Consider the following 13960-nt stretch of genomic DNA (forward strand, 5'->3'; position numbering starts at 1 on the left):
CGTCAGCTTTCACCGTTCCTGACTTGCCTCGTAAGTTAGGGATATACCCCCAACTGACCTACTTTTCTAAATAATTCCTATTCGAACACTAGCATAAATTAAGTCGTTTACACCCAGCTTTAACTTGTTTTCAGCCCCTACACTCCTGCTGGGAATTGCCTACAGCTCCCCCAGCTTCATAGGCATGTGTGTCTCCCAGAAGGAAGCCCCCGCAAAAGTATTGCTTCATAAGCCGATTTAGCCCAGGACAGAATCGCCAAGCCTGAAGTGAAAAATCTTTGTGTCAAAAACAGATTCAAGACCCTCCCCTCTCTTGCACTAAACCGTTTGGACTGGGCTTGCTGATCCCATTCCCTTCTTCGTATGGTTGTATGTGCATGTGTGCTGTATGTATACAATGGCATGGGGCTGCTGTGGGTCGAAACCTTCACAGGGACCCTTGCTTCCACAGGGGGCCAAGCTGCCCCTGAAAATTAAAATGCCACCTTTTCCAACCTGGGTTCTTAGAATTCTTGCCCCTTAGCAACTCCTACAGAGTTCACTCAGATGGTGTCTACTAAGGGCGTTGCAAGGGTGAGTTAACCTACATCACAATAGGTTTTGTAATATGGCAGTAAAAGTACCTTCTGGTGGTGTCTCACCCCAAATGTCTCAGAACGGAAGTAGGTATGATTATTTTTCTTAAATTTTAGAAATAATTTTCTTTCAGCACAATAAGGGATTAAAGCATGTAAAATCAGCATGTTTGTGTGCGCATGCACATGTGTGCATGAACATGTTAGTGTCAGTTTTTCCTGGAATATTGATTTGAGGTATGGTACTATATAGGAAAAATCGTAACAAAACTAACAGTGCAGGAGAATGCACTGGTGTAGTTGCCAAGTGAGTGACTCTGGAGGAAGACTTCCTCCCAGGGCCATATTTTAAAACGTGTCCTTCCACTAAGTCTTTCGGTGATGCTTACCATGAATGAGATGCTGAGGAAGGGACTTGTGGGTATTATAATTGTACTCCCCTGTTCCTGTAGTTTGTGGCCTCTGAGCACATGGGACACAGAGAATTCAGGCCTAAAATTCTTTTAGTCCTGTAGATTTGAAGCAGGGACACTTGGATTAGGCACTAAGAAAAGGAGACTGCCAAATTGAGGTCCTCTGGGGCCCATTAAGTATCACAGACCTTTAGAACAGTGTCATGTGTGCTTAGGAGTTAGACTCACAGGAGCGCCTGGGTGGCTCAGTCGGTTAGGCATCTGACTCTTGACTTTGGCTCAGGTTGTGCTCAGGGTCACGAGGGTCATGAGATGGTGCTCCACATTGAGCTCTGCACTGGGCGTGGAATCTGCTGAAGATTCTCCCTTCCTCTCCCTCTCCCCCATCGCTTGTACACGCTCACGCTCTCTTGCTCTCTCTCTCTCTCTCAAAAAAAGATTACAAAAAGGAGTTAAGCAAACTTAGATTCCAATCCTGACTCTGCCACTTACTGGCTCTCTAACCTCAGGCTCACTATTTAACCTTTCTAGGCCTCAGTTTGTGTATGTGAATACTGGAGATAATAATGTCTGCTCATGTTGTTCTTGGGAGGCTTCAGTTAAACGAGGTATGTAAACTACCTCGTGCCTAGTAAAAGTGAGCCCTGTTATTGTTATGATTCTCTTCCACTCCTGCTCATTGTCAGGAGGAGAGGAAATAAAAGACAGCACTTCCCTTGACCAGCTGGACCCAGAGTCATGGCCCAGGCTTCCCGCAGGCTTTATCATTCTTCCTGGGAAGAGGAAATTACACTTTGGGAAGTAAGACAGCTTTAGCCCTTCTCCGTGGAATATTCATAAGTGCTGGGTTAACTGGGTTGATGAATGGAAATTCCAAACATTGGGGAGGGGCTAGGAATGGTAGGAAGTAGGAAGTAATCACCAATTCACTGGGATTTAACTCAAGCTGGTGCCATACAAATGAGCTCTGGGGGGTGTTCATGGAGTCTCCCATTGGCCCTGTCATCCCAACAGCCTTGGCCCTCTTGCCTTGGCCCTCTCACTGAGATGAAACACACATTCCACATTCCCCCCCCCCCCGCCAAGGCTCCCCTTGGAGAAAGGAAGACCTGGATGATCTATGGGTGTTTTTCATCCTCAACTATCTGGGCTCAATCTTACAGTTACTGCACAGAATCCCTCAGAGACAGAATTAAGCCAAAATTTTAGACACTTCAAATAAAATTACTTTCAGATTCTATTTTGAGACTAAAGTTCTTCTTTAAAAGAATTCCTTGCATCTTTTGAAATAGTTGGCTATTACATATTTTTCAATCATACTTTTATGAAAGTCATTTCTCCCAAAAAATATAAAAGAAATTAACGTCAGAGTAGTCAGTTTTAGAGATAGAAGGAACTTAGAAGATCCTATAGCCTGGTTGTTCTTTTAAAAATTGAAGCCACCAGACCCTTTTTTTCTAATGAAATGTTTCTATGAAGCCAAGAATCTAAAACAGATAAAATCAGAGTTGCTTTGGTTGAAGTGTGTGTTAGGATCCCAGATCTCCAAGGGTTAGATCTCCAGATCAACTGAAAAGCCCCTGAATCATTTCCTCTACACAGAACAGGGTTTAAAAATACCTACTCTTACTTAGTTTTATTTTAGAGATATGGAAATCAAGCCTCAAGAAAGAACTAGACTTGACCAAAATCATAAACTGATCTTGAGACACATGGTCTATTTTTCTGGTTGGTAGTACTGAACTTACCATGCTCTTTTTTTTTTTTTTTTAAGATTTTATTTATTATTTGACAGACAGCAGGAGAGGGAACAGAAGCAGGGAGAGTAGGAGATAGAGAAGCAGACTACCTGCTGAGCAGGGAGCCCGAAGCAGCACTCCATCCCAGAACCTTGGGATCATGACCTGAGCCGAAGGCAGACACCTAATGACTGAGCCACCCAGATGCCCCAACGCTTTTCAATTTTCAAGGCTCTTTGCCTCCATCCCACCTGATCCTGGGATTTGGTACTGGCATTTACAATCAAATAAGGGGTGGGTGGAATCTGGAATCCACAATCATTAGGAAACAAAAGCAGTGGGTTTCTTACCTCCATTTTTTGCATCTAAAATATCTTTCAGGGTGCTGTGTATCAGAGCTTAGTTCATGTCAGTGGGTTAGCATATAAAACTTGAAAATGTAATATTTTTTGGTTTTAATGTCATTTTTCAAGTTAACGTGGCACCCTGCCATGACCCCAGTTCAGGTCTTTATCATCTCGAGCCTGGACTACCGTGGCAGCCTCCTTAACTGACATCCCTGCCTGCCATACATCTCCTACTCCCTTCTCTCCCAGACACCGTTGCCAGATTAACCTTCTCAAAACACCTCTTTCATCATTTCACTCCTCCCTCCAATGGCTCCTCACTGCCTTGTGGACCAGTTCCAAGCCTCCTGTCTGAAAATTAAAAGTCTCCAACATCTGGCCCCAAACTACTTCATGAGCTCCTGACACTCTCGAATTGTTCCCTCTCTTCAGTCCAACTGGTTTAGCTCTGCCCCCCCGAAGCCTGCCTTGGATTTTTGCACTGAACCCTTCAAACTTCATTCTGGATATTCCCCTGCCTCCCATGATTATCCCCAGTTTCTCCACACATGCAGACTACCCATCTTCGAAACCTAGGTCAGGAAATCACTAGAGCACCGTCAGCATTCAACCATCGTTAGAATGAATCTTGTAATACTCGTATTGTACTTTTATATTTCTACTAAATTTTTGTATTACTATCTAATTTTTTGAACCACTTTATTAAGGTGTAAATAACATACTATTAAACTCCACTTCACATGATGATTTCAAGGTTTATCTGTTGACCACATATCCAGAAGAACAACATTCCTTTTATGGTAGAATAACATTCCCACATATAGATAGACCATATTTTTGTTTATCCACTCACCAGCAGACATTTGAGTGGTTCCCACTTTTTTGTCTCTGCTGAACATTCACATACAGTCTTTGGATGGATGTTTGCACTTCCCTCCGGAGATACCCGACAAGTGAAATTGCTCGGTCATGGGGTAAATTTATGTTTATGTTTTTAAGAAACTATCAGGCTGTTTCCAAGAGGGCTATACTATTTTATGTTGCCACCAGCAATATAGGAAGGTTCTAATTGCTCACATTTACATTTATAATAACATTTGTTACTGTCTGTCTCTTTTTATTATGGCCATTCCAGGGAATATGAAGTGGTATCTTGTTGTAGTTTTGATTTCTCTCTCCCTCATGCGGTATTTCAGTTTAACAATGCATTTGGATTCCCCCCCCACTCATTATGAGATGACAGCTCCTTGAGGTTACAAACCACCTTGCACAATTTTTTTCCATAGTATTAGCACCTACCTCAGCCAAAGTAAATGTAGAACAGTTATCTAATAAATGTAAAGTATTACATTTGTGAAGGAAGGAGGAAAAAATTCGCAACTGCCACCACTGTGGGTGAAGTTTCAAATATATTATCTCATTTAACTCCCAACCTTGCAAGCTAAGTGTAAGAAGTGGAAACAGACTCTGAGTTGCCAACTGGTAAATTACTAAGCTGAGATTGCAACAGACTCTATGACTCTGTAACTCTAAAGCCCAGGCCACATAAATAAAAAACAGAGTTTCTACAGGAAACTTTTGAGTAGAAAAATCTTAGAATGTGTTTACAATATGGACATTTGGGTCTTCCCACCATGCTACATAATTAATAGTGACTGTTGCTTTTCCAGGCAGCTTTTCTCACATTCTGGTGAGTTTGGGAGTCCATACCAGAACCCAGTAGCCTCCAGTTCCCCGCATTTACATGCAGGTGGTCCTTCTTTCCTCCCCAGTGTTCCACGAGCTGTGGTGAAGGCACGCAGACTCGAAGCGCCATTTGCCGGAAGGTGCTGAAAACCGGGCTTTCGGCTGTCGTCAATTCCTCCCTGTGCCCTCCCCTGCCCTTCTCTTCAGCCATCAGGCCCTGCATGCTGGCCACCTGTGCACGTGAGTATGTCAGAGCTCTGGGGATGGGGGGAGACCAGACCCACCCAGAAGCAATTGTGGCCACGCAGTAGCCTTCCCTAAACCCGAGACCGGTGGGAGATCATCAGACAGGAGAGCCCAAGGAGGGCAGCAGGCTGGTGAGCTCAGCTGGAGATGGAAAAGGAATCTTAATTACACGTGGCCAGGCCGAATTCTCTTCTCGGCTGGAAAAACAGTTTGCAGGGGGTAGAGCAAAGTTCACTTGCTGGCATAGAGAGATCTGGAAGCTGGAGTCAACATATTACTAATGAAGCCTAGTGTTGTCCACTCTGGGGTTTTTAAAATGCCCTAAACAGATTTGTTCTGTTTAATATTAATCCCTAGAGTTGTAACACCTCTGGGCTCCCCTACCCCAGTACATTAGGGCCCTGGTGCTCTGCAGAACCCAAAGGGGAAAGGTGGAAAGGGAGAGATTCTCCTTCCCTTTGTCCTCTGCCTCTTTTTATGATGCTTGCTTGCTTGCTTTTTCTTTTTCTTTTTTTTTTTTTTTTCAATCCTTGTAATGGGAGGAACTGCCTTTCCCCTGACATCCTCCCCACCCCCATCTAGAACCTGCATCTCAGCTTCTAGGGGTAGAAAGTCCCAGCAGGGCCATGGCAGGCTACCCCACTGCACTGTATTAGTTGGAGTATTGCTTTGCTGAGCCTTGATGGGCCTCAGCTGGTGGCCACTTCCTCCCCGGAAAGCCATAAGGCAGTAAATGAAAGCCCCCGCCGGAATAAACTCAAGCTGCTTCTTCCTCTCTCTCTGTCTTTGCCCTCTCCGTCCCCTCTCTCTTGTCCCTGTGTTCACCCTCGTTGTCCTCTGCCGTCCCTTCTCTTTCTCCGGCTATCTGGCTTCCCTTCCATCCCCTTCGTTGCAGGGCCCGGGCGGCCATCCACCAAGCACAGCCCTCACATCGCGGCCGCCAGGAAGATCTATATCCAGACCCGGCGACAGAGGAAGCTGCACTTTGTTGTGGGGGGGTTCGCCTACCTGCTCCCCAAGACGGCGGTGGTGCTGCGCTGCCCCACACGGCGCTTCCGCAAGCCCCTGATCACATGGGAGAAGGACGGCCAACACCTCATCAGCTCGGCACATGTCACCGTGGCCCCCTTCGGCTACCTGAAGATCCACCGCCTCAAGCCCTCGGACGCGGGCATCTACACCTGCTCGGCGGGACCCGCCCGCGAGCAGTTTGTCATTAAGCTCCTCGGAGGCAACCGGAAGCTGGTGGCCCGGCCGCTGAGCCTGCGGGGCGAGGAGGAGGCCGTCGTGACGAGGAAGGCCGGCCCGAAGGAGACCCTGCAGACCCACAAACACCAGAACGGCATCTTCTCTAACGGCAGCAAGGCCGAGAAGCGGGGCCCCGCCGGCGACCCGGGGAGCCGCTACGACGACCTTGTCTCCCGGCTGCTGGAGCAGGGGGGCTGGCCTGGGGAGCTCCTCGCCTCGTGGGAGGTGCAGGACTCCACGGAAAGGAACACGTCCTCCGAGGAGGACCAGAACGCAGAGCAGGCCCTCTGGCACCTGCCCTTCACCATGGTGGCCGAGCAGAGGCGCCTGGACGACATCCTCAGGAACCTCTCACAGCAGCCCGAGGAGCTTCGAGACGTCTACAGCAAGCACCTGGTGGCCCAGTTGGCCCAGGAGATCTTCCGCAGCCACATGGAGCACCAGGACGTGCTGCTCAAGCCGTCGGAGCGGCGGATGCCCCCTGTGGCCATCTCCCCTCATAAGCACGTGTCTGGCTTTAGCAGCTCACTCCGGACCTCGGCCACCGGGGAGGCCGCAGGTGGCTCTCGCCGGCCCCACCGCAAGCCCACCATCTTGCGGAAGATCTCAGCTGCCCAGCAGCTTTCGGCCTCCGAGGTGGTCACCCACCTCGGGCAGACTGTGGCCCTGGCCAGCGGGACGCTGAGCGTGCTTTTGCACTGTGAGGCCGTAGGCAACCCGAGGCCTACCATCAGCTGGGCCAGGAACGGAGAAGAAGTGCAATTCAGTGACAGGTGAGCCTTGCAGCAACCCGGTGTGTGTTGGGGGGCGGGGGGCTGTTGGTAAGGAGCCGTATCTCGTCTAAGGTACTTGATTCACTCTTCCTCCAAGGTGGTTCCAAGGGTAGGGCTGAGGGCCCTGGGCCTCAGGAATGGCATCCTGGGTTTCAAGTCCTCTTTTAGTACCAATAGGACTGCTGGAGCAGAAGGTATTTAATTTCTCTAAACACTATGCTGTCCTCTTTATAAGGTAATAGCAACAATGCCTGTCCATCCCATCCCCATAGAGTCCCAGAGATTAATGAGATACTTTCCAGATAGCTTTGAACTTTTGGCAGAAAGCTACTACTCCAGGCCAAAGCACTATTACGTTACCACTCTGTGAGCTGGAATCACTGAAAAGCTTATACATCAGAATACTGTCTCCGTGTGTGTGGTCCCCCAGGGCTAGGGAGAGAGGACAGCTGGCACCTGCTGCTCTCCGTGGGTGAGCCCATCCTCTGTCTGGGCCGGACAAAGCTGTTTGTTCCAGAAAGCTTTTATTCCCAGTCAGACCTGTGATTAATTATCCTAATATCTCATGGTGTCTCTGTGCGGGTGTGTCATTACCCAGATGACAGCACGTATTACTTACTGGTTTCCTTGGGCCACAGCCATTCGTAATGTAAAATCAATGGCGGTGGTAGAAGTTATAATGATAATATTTTTGAACACTGTGTGCCAGGAACTGTGCCATAAGTCCTGCATCCATTCTCTTTTAGTCTTTATAGTGGCCCTGACAACAGGGATAGCTAGCATTAATTGAGTCATGACTGTCCACCAGGCAAATATGGTCTTTCTGTGTTTATTTCACCAAATTCTAACAGTGGCCCCAAGAAGCGGGTACAGTCTTTAGCTGCACTTCACAGAAGAGTAAACAAAGCCTGGGAACTTGCTGAAGATCTTATTTGTTAGCTGGCAGAGCCAAGGCAGGTGACACAAATACGATGGGCAGTCAGTAGAAGAATCTTATACTCTGAGTGAGAGAGGGCTCCTTAAGATCCTCTGGTCCAGGGTCCTCATTTTAAGTTGTTATCTGCTTGGAATCCATGGAGGATGCTCTTTTCATTAAACGTAATCCTAAATACTGTTATTCGGCCATCCTCATCCCTAGTTTGCTGGTTTTGGGTAAGGAAAGAAAGATGCCCAGGTGTATCGTGCCAGGCAGTTTGCCAGGTTTTTTCTATGTAAGTGCCCTTGTTATTCTGTCAGTCAGTCTCCAAGATTGACCTTGTCCTCCAGGGTCACACAGAAAAGCAAGGTTTAGCAGCTCACCCGAGAAGATCATACTTTAGCAAGAGTCAGACCAAGGATTCAATATCAAGTTTGAGTCCAAAGAGTACACATTTCTTTGTGCTCTTCTGAGACCCAGTGAACAAATGTGATTTTGTCAAGCCTGCCCACATCTTTGGTGCCTTTTGAAATGTCAGTAATGTTGCCTTTCGGCCTTAATACTTATAGACCAAATAACTTTAATACCGACAATACTAAGTATTTTTCCTGTGTCCTCTTTGTGTCAGACACTGTCATCAGTGCTTTAAGGGCATTATCTTATTTAATCTTCAGAAATAACCATATGGAGTAAATACTGTGGTATTTACCAATAGGAAGTTGAGACACAGATGTGGGACCCACAGAAGCTCTGGAGATAAGGTCTGAATGCAGGATTCGTGTGCCAGGTGGTTTGAACGCACACCTTGAGATCTTCTCCTCCTGTGGGCTCCTTCGTCCTCCCCAGCTTGTACTTTCCTTGATCAGCTTAATTGCTAGGATTCCCGCAGGTCTTTCTAGAAATCTTTACAACACATTTTGGGGTCAAGCTGAGGTTAGAGTAAATCCCCTTAGGTCACTGAGTCAATGAGAGGTAGCGCCAGAGGATGTTGGAAGCAGGCTAAGAGTGGTGCCCTTGTGCTTGAGTGGGTGGCCCACTGGACCTCTGTTAATGCACCTGTCATACCTACTCTGACCAAATCATGTCGTCATCTCCATCAGCCAGTCAGCTTCTCAAGTGTAGGAGCCATTTATTCATACTTCCTTGGCCTTGTGCCCAGGATTGCACTCCTGGGGTTGAGTGAGAAACAGTTGATTGTGCACAGGAGAAGATGGAAATTAGCATTTCTTGACTAGCAACAGACCTAGTGCTCCGTGCTAGCAACTTTTTCATAGCCACCATCTTGGTTAACAACCACCACAGAGGGTAACACAGGAGCTCTTATCTCTATTTCAGAGCTAGAAAACCGTGGCCCAAAGTAGTTTAGGAGCTTGACGATGTTAGCTAGCTGGCAACAGGCAGAATCAAGAGGGCAGATTGGAACCCAGTTCTGCCCACCTCAAGCCCATGCTGTTTTGAGTGAATGGGTGAGTTCATACTTCCATACATCTGTACTTCACTAGGGATGCCAAGTTACTAGTGTTTATCAGCTATTTCCAGGGTCACTTCCTTCCTCCTAAAAGCTGTAGACAAGGCAGGCTGTTGGGAAGGGGATTAGGGGTCACCAGGACTCTGCTGTACCTGGAACTTCAGGGAGAACATTTGAGTCCATGGCTTACTCAGAGGTCCTGACCATTTCCTTGAGTGCTGGAGATACTTTGTATGAAGTCCAAGGGTCCCAGCCCATCTGGGTCCCCTGGTGACTAAAGATAGGATGCAGACGGAGTCAGATGAGGACTGAGGGCTTCAGGCTGATCTTGCCAAAACCCTTTACTTTGTATGGCCTTAGTCCCTTCATCTTAAAAAGCAGGTGGATGGGGTTGTACCAATTCGCCTCTAAGGACCCTTCTACCTCCTTCACTCCTTTACAAAAGGCCAGAGAAGAAAAAGAAACCCGTATGCTGCTGGGGAGTGGGGAGAGCCTTGAGGCCAATAACTTCAAACTGTTGCACAAGCTCTTTCTCGGTGCTCCACAAAACGGGGGTTCACTGATCGCATGAGTTAGGGATGTGTTCACTTAAAGCTGAACAGATGTATTTACTGCTGGATTTCACTTGTATTTTTTTTAATATAGTGCTTGATATTTTTTCTCTTTTTTATTATAAAAGCAATAAAGAGACCATAAAACAATTCAAATAATACCTAAATCTATAAAGGACAAATGCAAGTCTCCCTCATCCTCCCACATCTATTCCCCAGAGTCTGCCTCTCTTAATAATTTGGTATACATCCTTCTGGAATTTTTATATATTTTATTGTATTATATATAAAACACATATACACACATATGATTCAGTTTTGTAATGGGATATTACTCGTGTTTAGAAATTTCATGTGGATTCCACTCAATAGGTCTAGGAGACATTGCATTATAGCATGTAGAGATCTGCTTCACCATTTTTAATGGCTGATTACTGTTTCTGAGTGCATTTAACTATCCCCCAATTGAAAATTATTTGGGTTTTTCCATTTTTTTTAAACTCCTTTAAGTATTCCAACATGTGTTGTGACTTTCCAAGTGAACAATATAGGATGCATTATTTTCCAAGCAGTTCTTTAATCAGTGAACAATTTTTTCGCTCTCACTATTTCAGGGATACCAAGAGTTCTTGAAATACCACTTAGGAAATATTACTTTCACCTTTTAGGTTCCACCTCCCTGGGTGCTGAGGGTCAGAGCCCCGTAATGCACCCTTTGCAAGCATCACAAATGACTAAGATGAAGAGGGTTCCATGGAATCTTGCTAGAAAAAAGACACATGGCAGCCAGGTGCTTTTAAAGGTACTGAAGGTGCTAGACTAGGACAGCGGAAGGCTAATCCTGGCTCTTCGGTCACCAGGATGTTGGTGGGAGCATGGGTAAGGAGTAGCATTAAGAGGGAGAGCACATGAGGGGCACAGGCAAACAGTTTTACAGTTTTGGCCACTCTAGAGATTTTTCTCGATCTCGCCTTGACACAGCTTTCCGATGCAAGTCAATGGCACACAGTAAGGAAAAATAAGAGCTTTTGGATACTGATCTCCAACTCCTAATTTCTCCATTTAACTTAGCTGTCCAAAAAGAAATAGGACTGGCATTTCATTTTCAATAGGGTTTTCCAAGTCCTGCTTGAGAAAAGAAAGTGAATATATCTCCACAGAGCACGTAAGAGGAACAGAGCTGCCATTGGGACTGCTTTGCTATGGGCTGTTGGTGACCCTTCTGTGTTGGGTTTCATTGCTTGTCATCATCCCTGTGTCCAGTAGCAGTTCAGAAATGCTCATTTATTTTCACACAGAGACGTGCTGAAATGCCTGGTGTTCTAGTTCAGTTAGTCTGTTTTTGCTTTAGTACCAAATCCATCTTTCTGAAAGAATCTGCAAGATTCAGCTGGCTATTGGTGAGTGGGACTTTGCGGCATATTCAAGTGTACTCTTTGTAGACTGAGCCAGCAAGATAGGTCGAGAGAGGAAGACAGTAACAGAGGAGAAGTCTACTCCTCCTTTGGCTTTGAAATATGCCAAAGTTTTATCTGCAAGAAATTGCTTCTATGAAAGAATCATTATCAAGTCGGTTACTCCTGTATCTCATTATATATATATATAATTTACTAGTTGAAATGAATTCACATGATGCTTAGAAGCCTATGCCAACTTCTCAAGCAATAGTTTACTGGATGTTTCTGAATGTATTAGAACAAACTAGTTCATCATAATCGCTGCTTCTCCTTTATTTCACAAACATTCCCATGCATCCTCAGAGCCAGACCCTATATTAGATACTGGGGATGGAGGAAAGGAAGGCTCATTCCCTGTCAGTGAAACTCAGTCTCATTTGCAAGCCAGAGAAGTAAATGCAGTGTAGAAGTACTAAAAGATGAGTAAGGATATTTATTCAACCCATAAGAATTTATCAACCTATGTATTATATTACATACACACACACACACACCTCTAGTCACTGGGAATATTGTAAATGAAAAGTCTGTATTCCCCTGCAGTTTAGATCCATTTAGATTTCTACTCAAATTTCGGCCACCAGAAAGGCTTTCCTTGATCTAAAAGAGCAGTTCTCATTATCCCTTTAACTCTGTTTTATTCACAGAATTTTGCCACCATCTGATATGTATTTGTTGATTGCCTGTCCATAAGGGTAGAGACTGTATTTACTGCTGTATCCCCAGTGCTGAGAATAGTGCCTGGCATCAAACAGATGGAAGAAAGGGACGGAGGGAGAGAAGGAGGAAGGGAGGAAGGAAAGAAGGAAGACAATAAATACAGAAAAGTACACAGGTATTGGGGGTGATAAGTGTTGGGCAGAACACTTAAACAGGGTTGATAAGGAGTGATTTGGTGACTATCTTAGATGCATATCCTGCAGAAGTTACCTGTAAGCCAAGACATGAATGATGACATGTCTAGCCATATGACATCAGGAGGAAGAGCACTCCTGGACAAGGGAAGAGCAGCATAAAACCCCCAAAGTGAAATGAGTGTTGAAGGAACCGTGAAGGAAGTTCATTTGGCTGGACCGTGGTAGGCAGGAGTGAGAGGGAATGTGGCATGAGGCCATGAGGTTAAGCTGAGACCAACAGAAGGAATCTAGCTTTTAGTCTGAGTATCCCAGCAGACTTGGGAAGATCTGAGGGAAGCAAAATGATCTAATTTCCATTTTCATAGACACACTGGCTACTTTGTGGCCAGTGGATCATAGAGGAACAGGAATGGAAGCGGGGGAGTCTAGTAAGGTCCTTCGCAATCATTCCTTCATCTTCACAAACATGTGGTTGGTGTTAGATACAGTGGTGGGCACCAGACAAAAAGAAATAAAAGTCACTGCTCTCCAGAAGCTAGGAAACACTGAAGGGCTGGCATGGAAAAAAATAACTTGGGCCCTGAGGTTTTGTTGTTTGTTTGTTTGTTTTTGTTTATTTTATTTTTTCAGTGTTCCAAGATTCATTGTTTATGCACCACACCCCGGAGTTTTTTTTTTTCAACTCCAGTGGAAAGAGTACTTCCCTTAGAACTTCTAAACGTTTAAAAGTGAGTCAAGGGGGCGCCTGGGTGGTTAAGTGGGTTAAGCCTCTGCCTTCGGCTCAGGTCATGATCTCAGGGTCCTGGGATCGAGTCCCGCATAAGCCTCTCTGCTTGGCAGGGAGCCTGCTTTCTCCTCTCTCTCTCTGCCTGCCTGTCTACCTACTTGTGATCTCTCTCTGTCAAATAAATAAAATCTTAAAAAAAAAAAAAAAAGTGAGTCAAGGAGGAGTTCCCAAGTTCAGTGTGCACAGTGATTACCAGAAGCTCGTTAGAAATGCAGATTCCCACCTCCTCCCCTACCCCAGAAACCCTCTGTAGAGCAGAGCCCCATAATGCACCCTTTGCAAGTACCACAAATGACTCTGAGCACAAAGGTTCGAGGACCACCATTAAGAAACACCTTGAGAGAGAACGGGGGAGCAAGCAGAAGCTCAGAGTAGAATGAAGCCTGTGCTATTAGTTCTGGTAAAAGATCTGGTGGCAGGAGACAGAATTCACACTGAAGTGACACTTAGGGATTCTGGACACCTTCCCTTTCCCCCCACCCCTTCCCGCCTCACCTTCCCTCACAGACTCCCACCAGCCCACACATTTGTACCTTGGTGAGTTGGAGTTCACACCAGGCCTTGGAGTTGAGGGAGTGCCTGTATATGGAGGGAGCAGACACAGTAGAAGTTAACAGACTCAAATCTGCCAGTGTCCAGGGAACATTCTGGACTGGCTGGAGGTGAAAATAACCAAGTGTGGCCACCTGGTTCAGCCCGAGAACAAAGAAGGACCGGACTTGCCAGCATAGCATGGAGGGTGCGTAGAAACGGATTTTCACAGGCTGCAGTGCCACTTGACTTAGAAAACAAGAGGACTCTGCCTCCTCCTCTCTCTGCTTTCATTGCTGACCCCTAAGCTCTGTGGACCTGCAACTGACTGGTTTCACCATAGTGCTGCCTGGCCAGCTCTATCAG

At 46.1% G+C, this 13960-nt stretch overlaps 1 protein-coding gene across 1 annotated transcript in view; it reads left to right on the top strand.

Moving 5' to 3' along the window:
- The window catches only part of ADAMTSL1 (ADAMTS like 1), a 932409-nt gene that overhangs the window by 785345 nt on the left and 133104 nt on the right, over positions 1-13960 (top strand). Inside the window, 2 exon segments of the mRNA XM_047700005.1 lie at positions 4847-5000; positions 5902-7027. Coding sequence (XP_047555961.1) covers positions 4847-5000; positions 5902-7027 — 1280 coding nt within the window.

The sequence above is a fragment of the Lutra lutra genome, chromosome 13 (genome assembly GCF_902655055.1).
Source record: "Lutra lutra chromosome 13, mLutLut1.2, whole genome shotgun sequence".
Classification (NCBI taxonomy): Eukaryota; Metazoa; Chordata; class Mammalia; order Carnivora; family Mustelidae; genus Lutra; species Lutra lutra.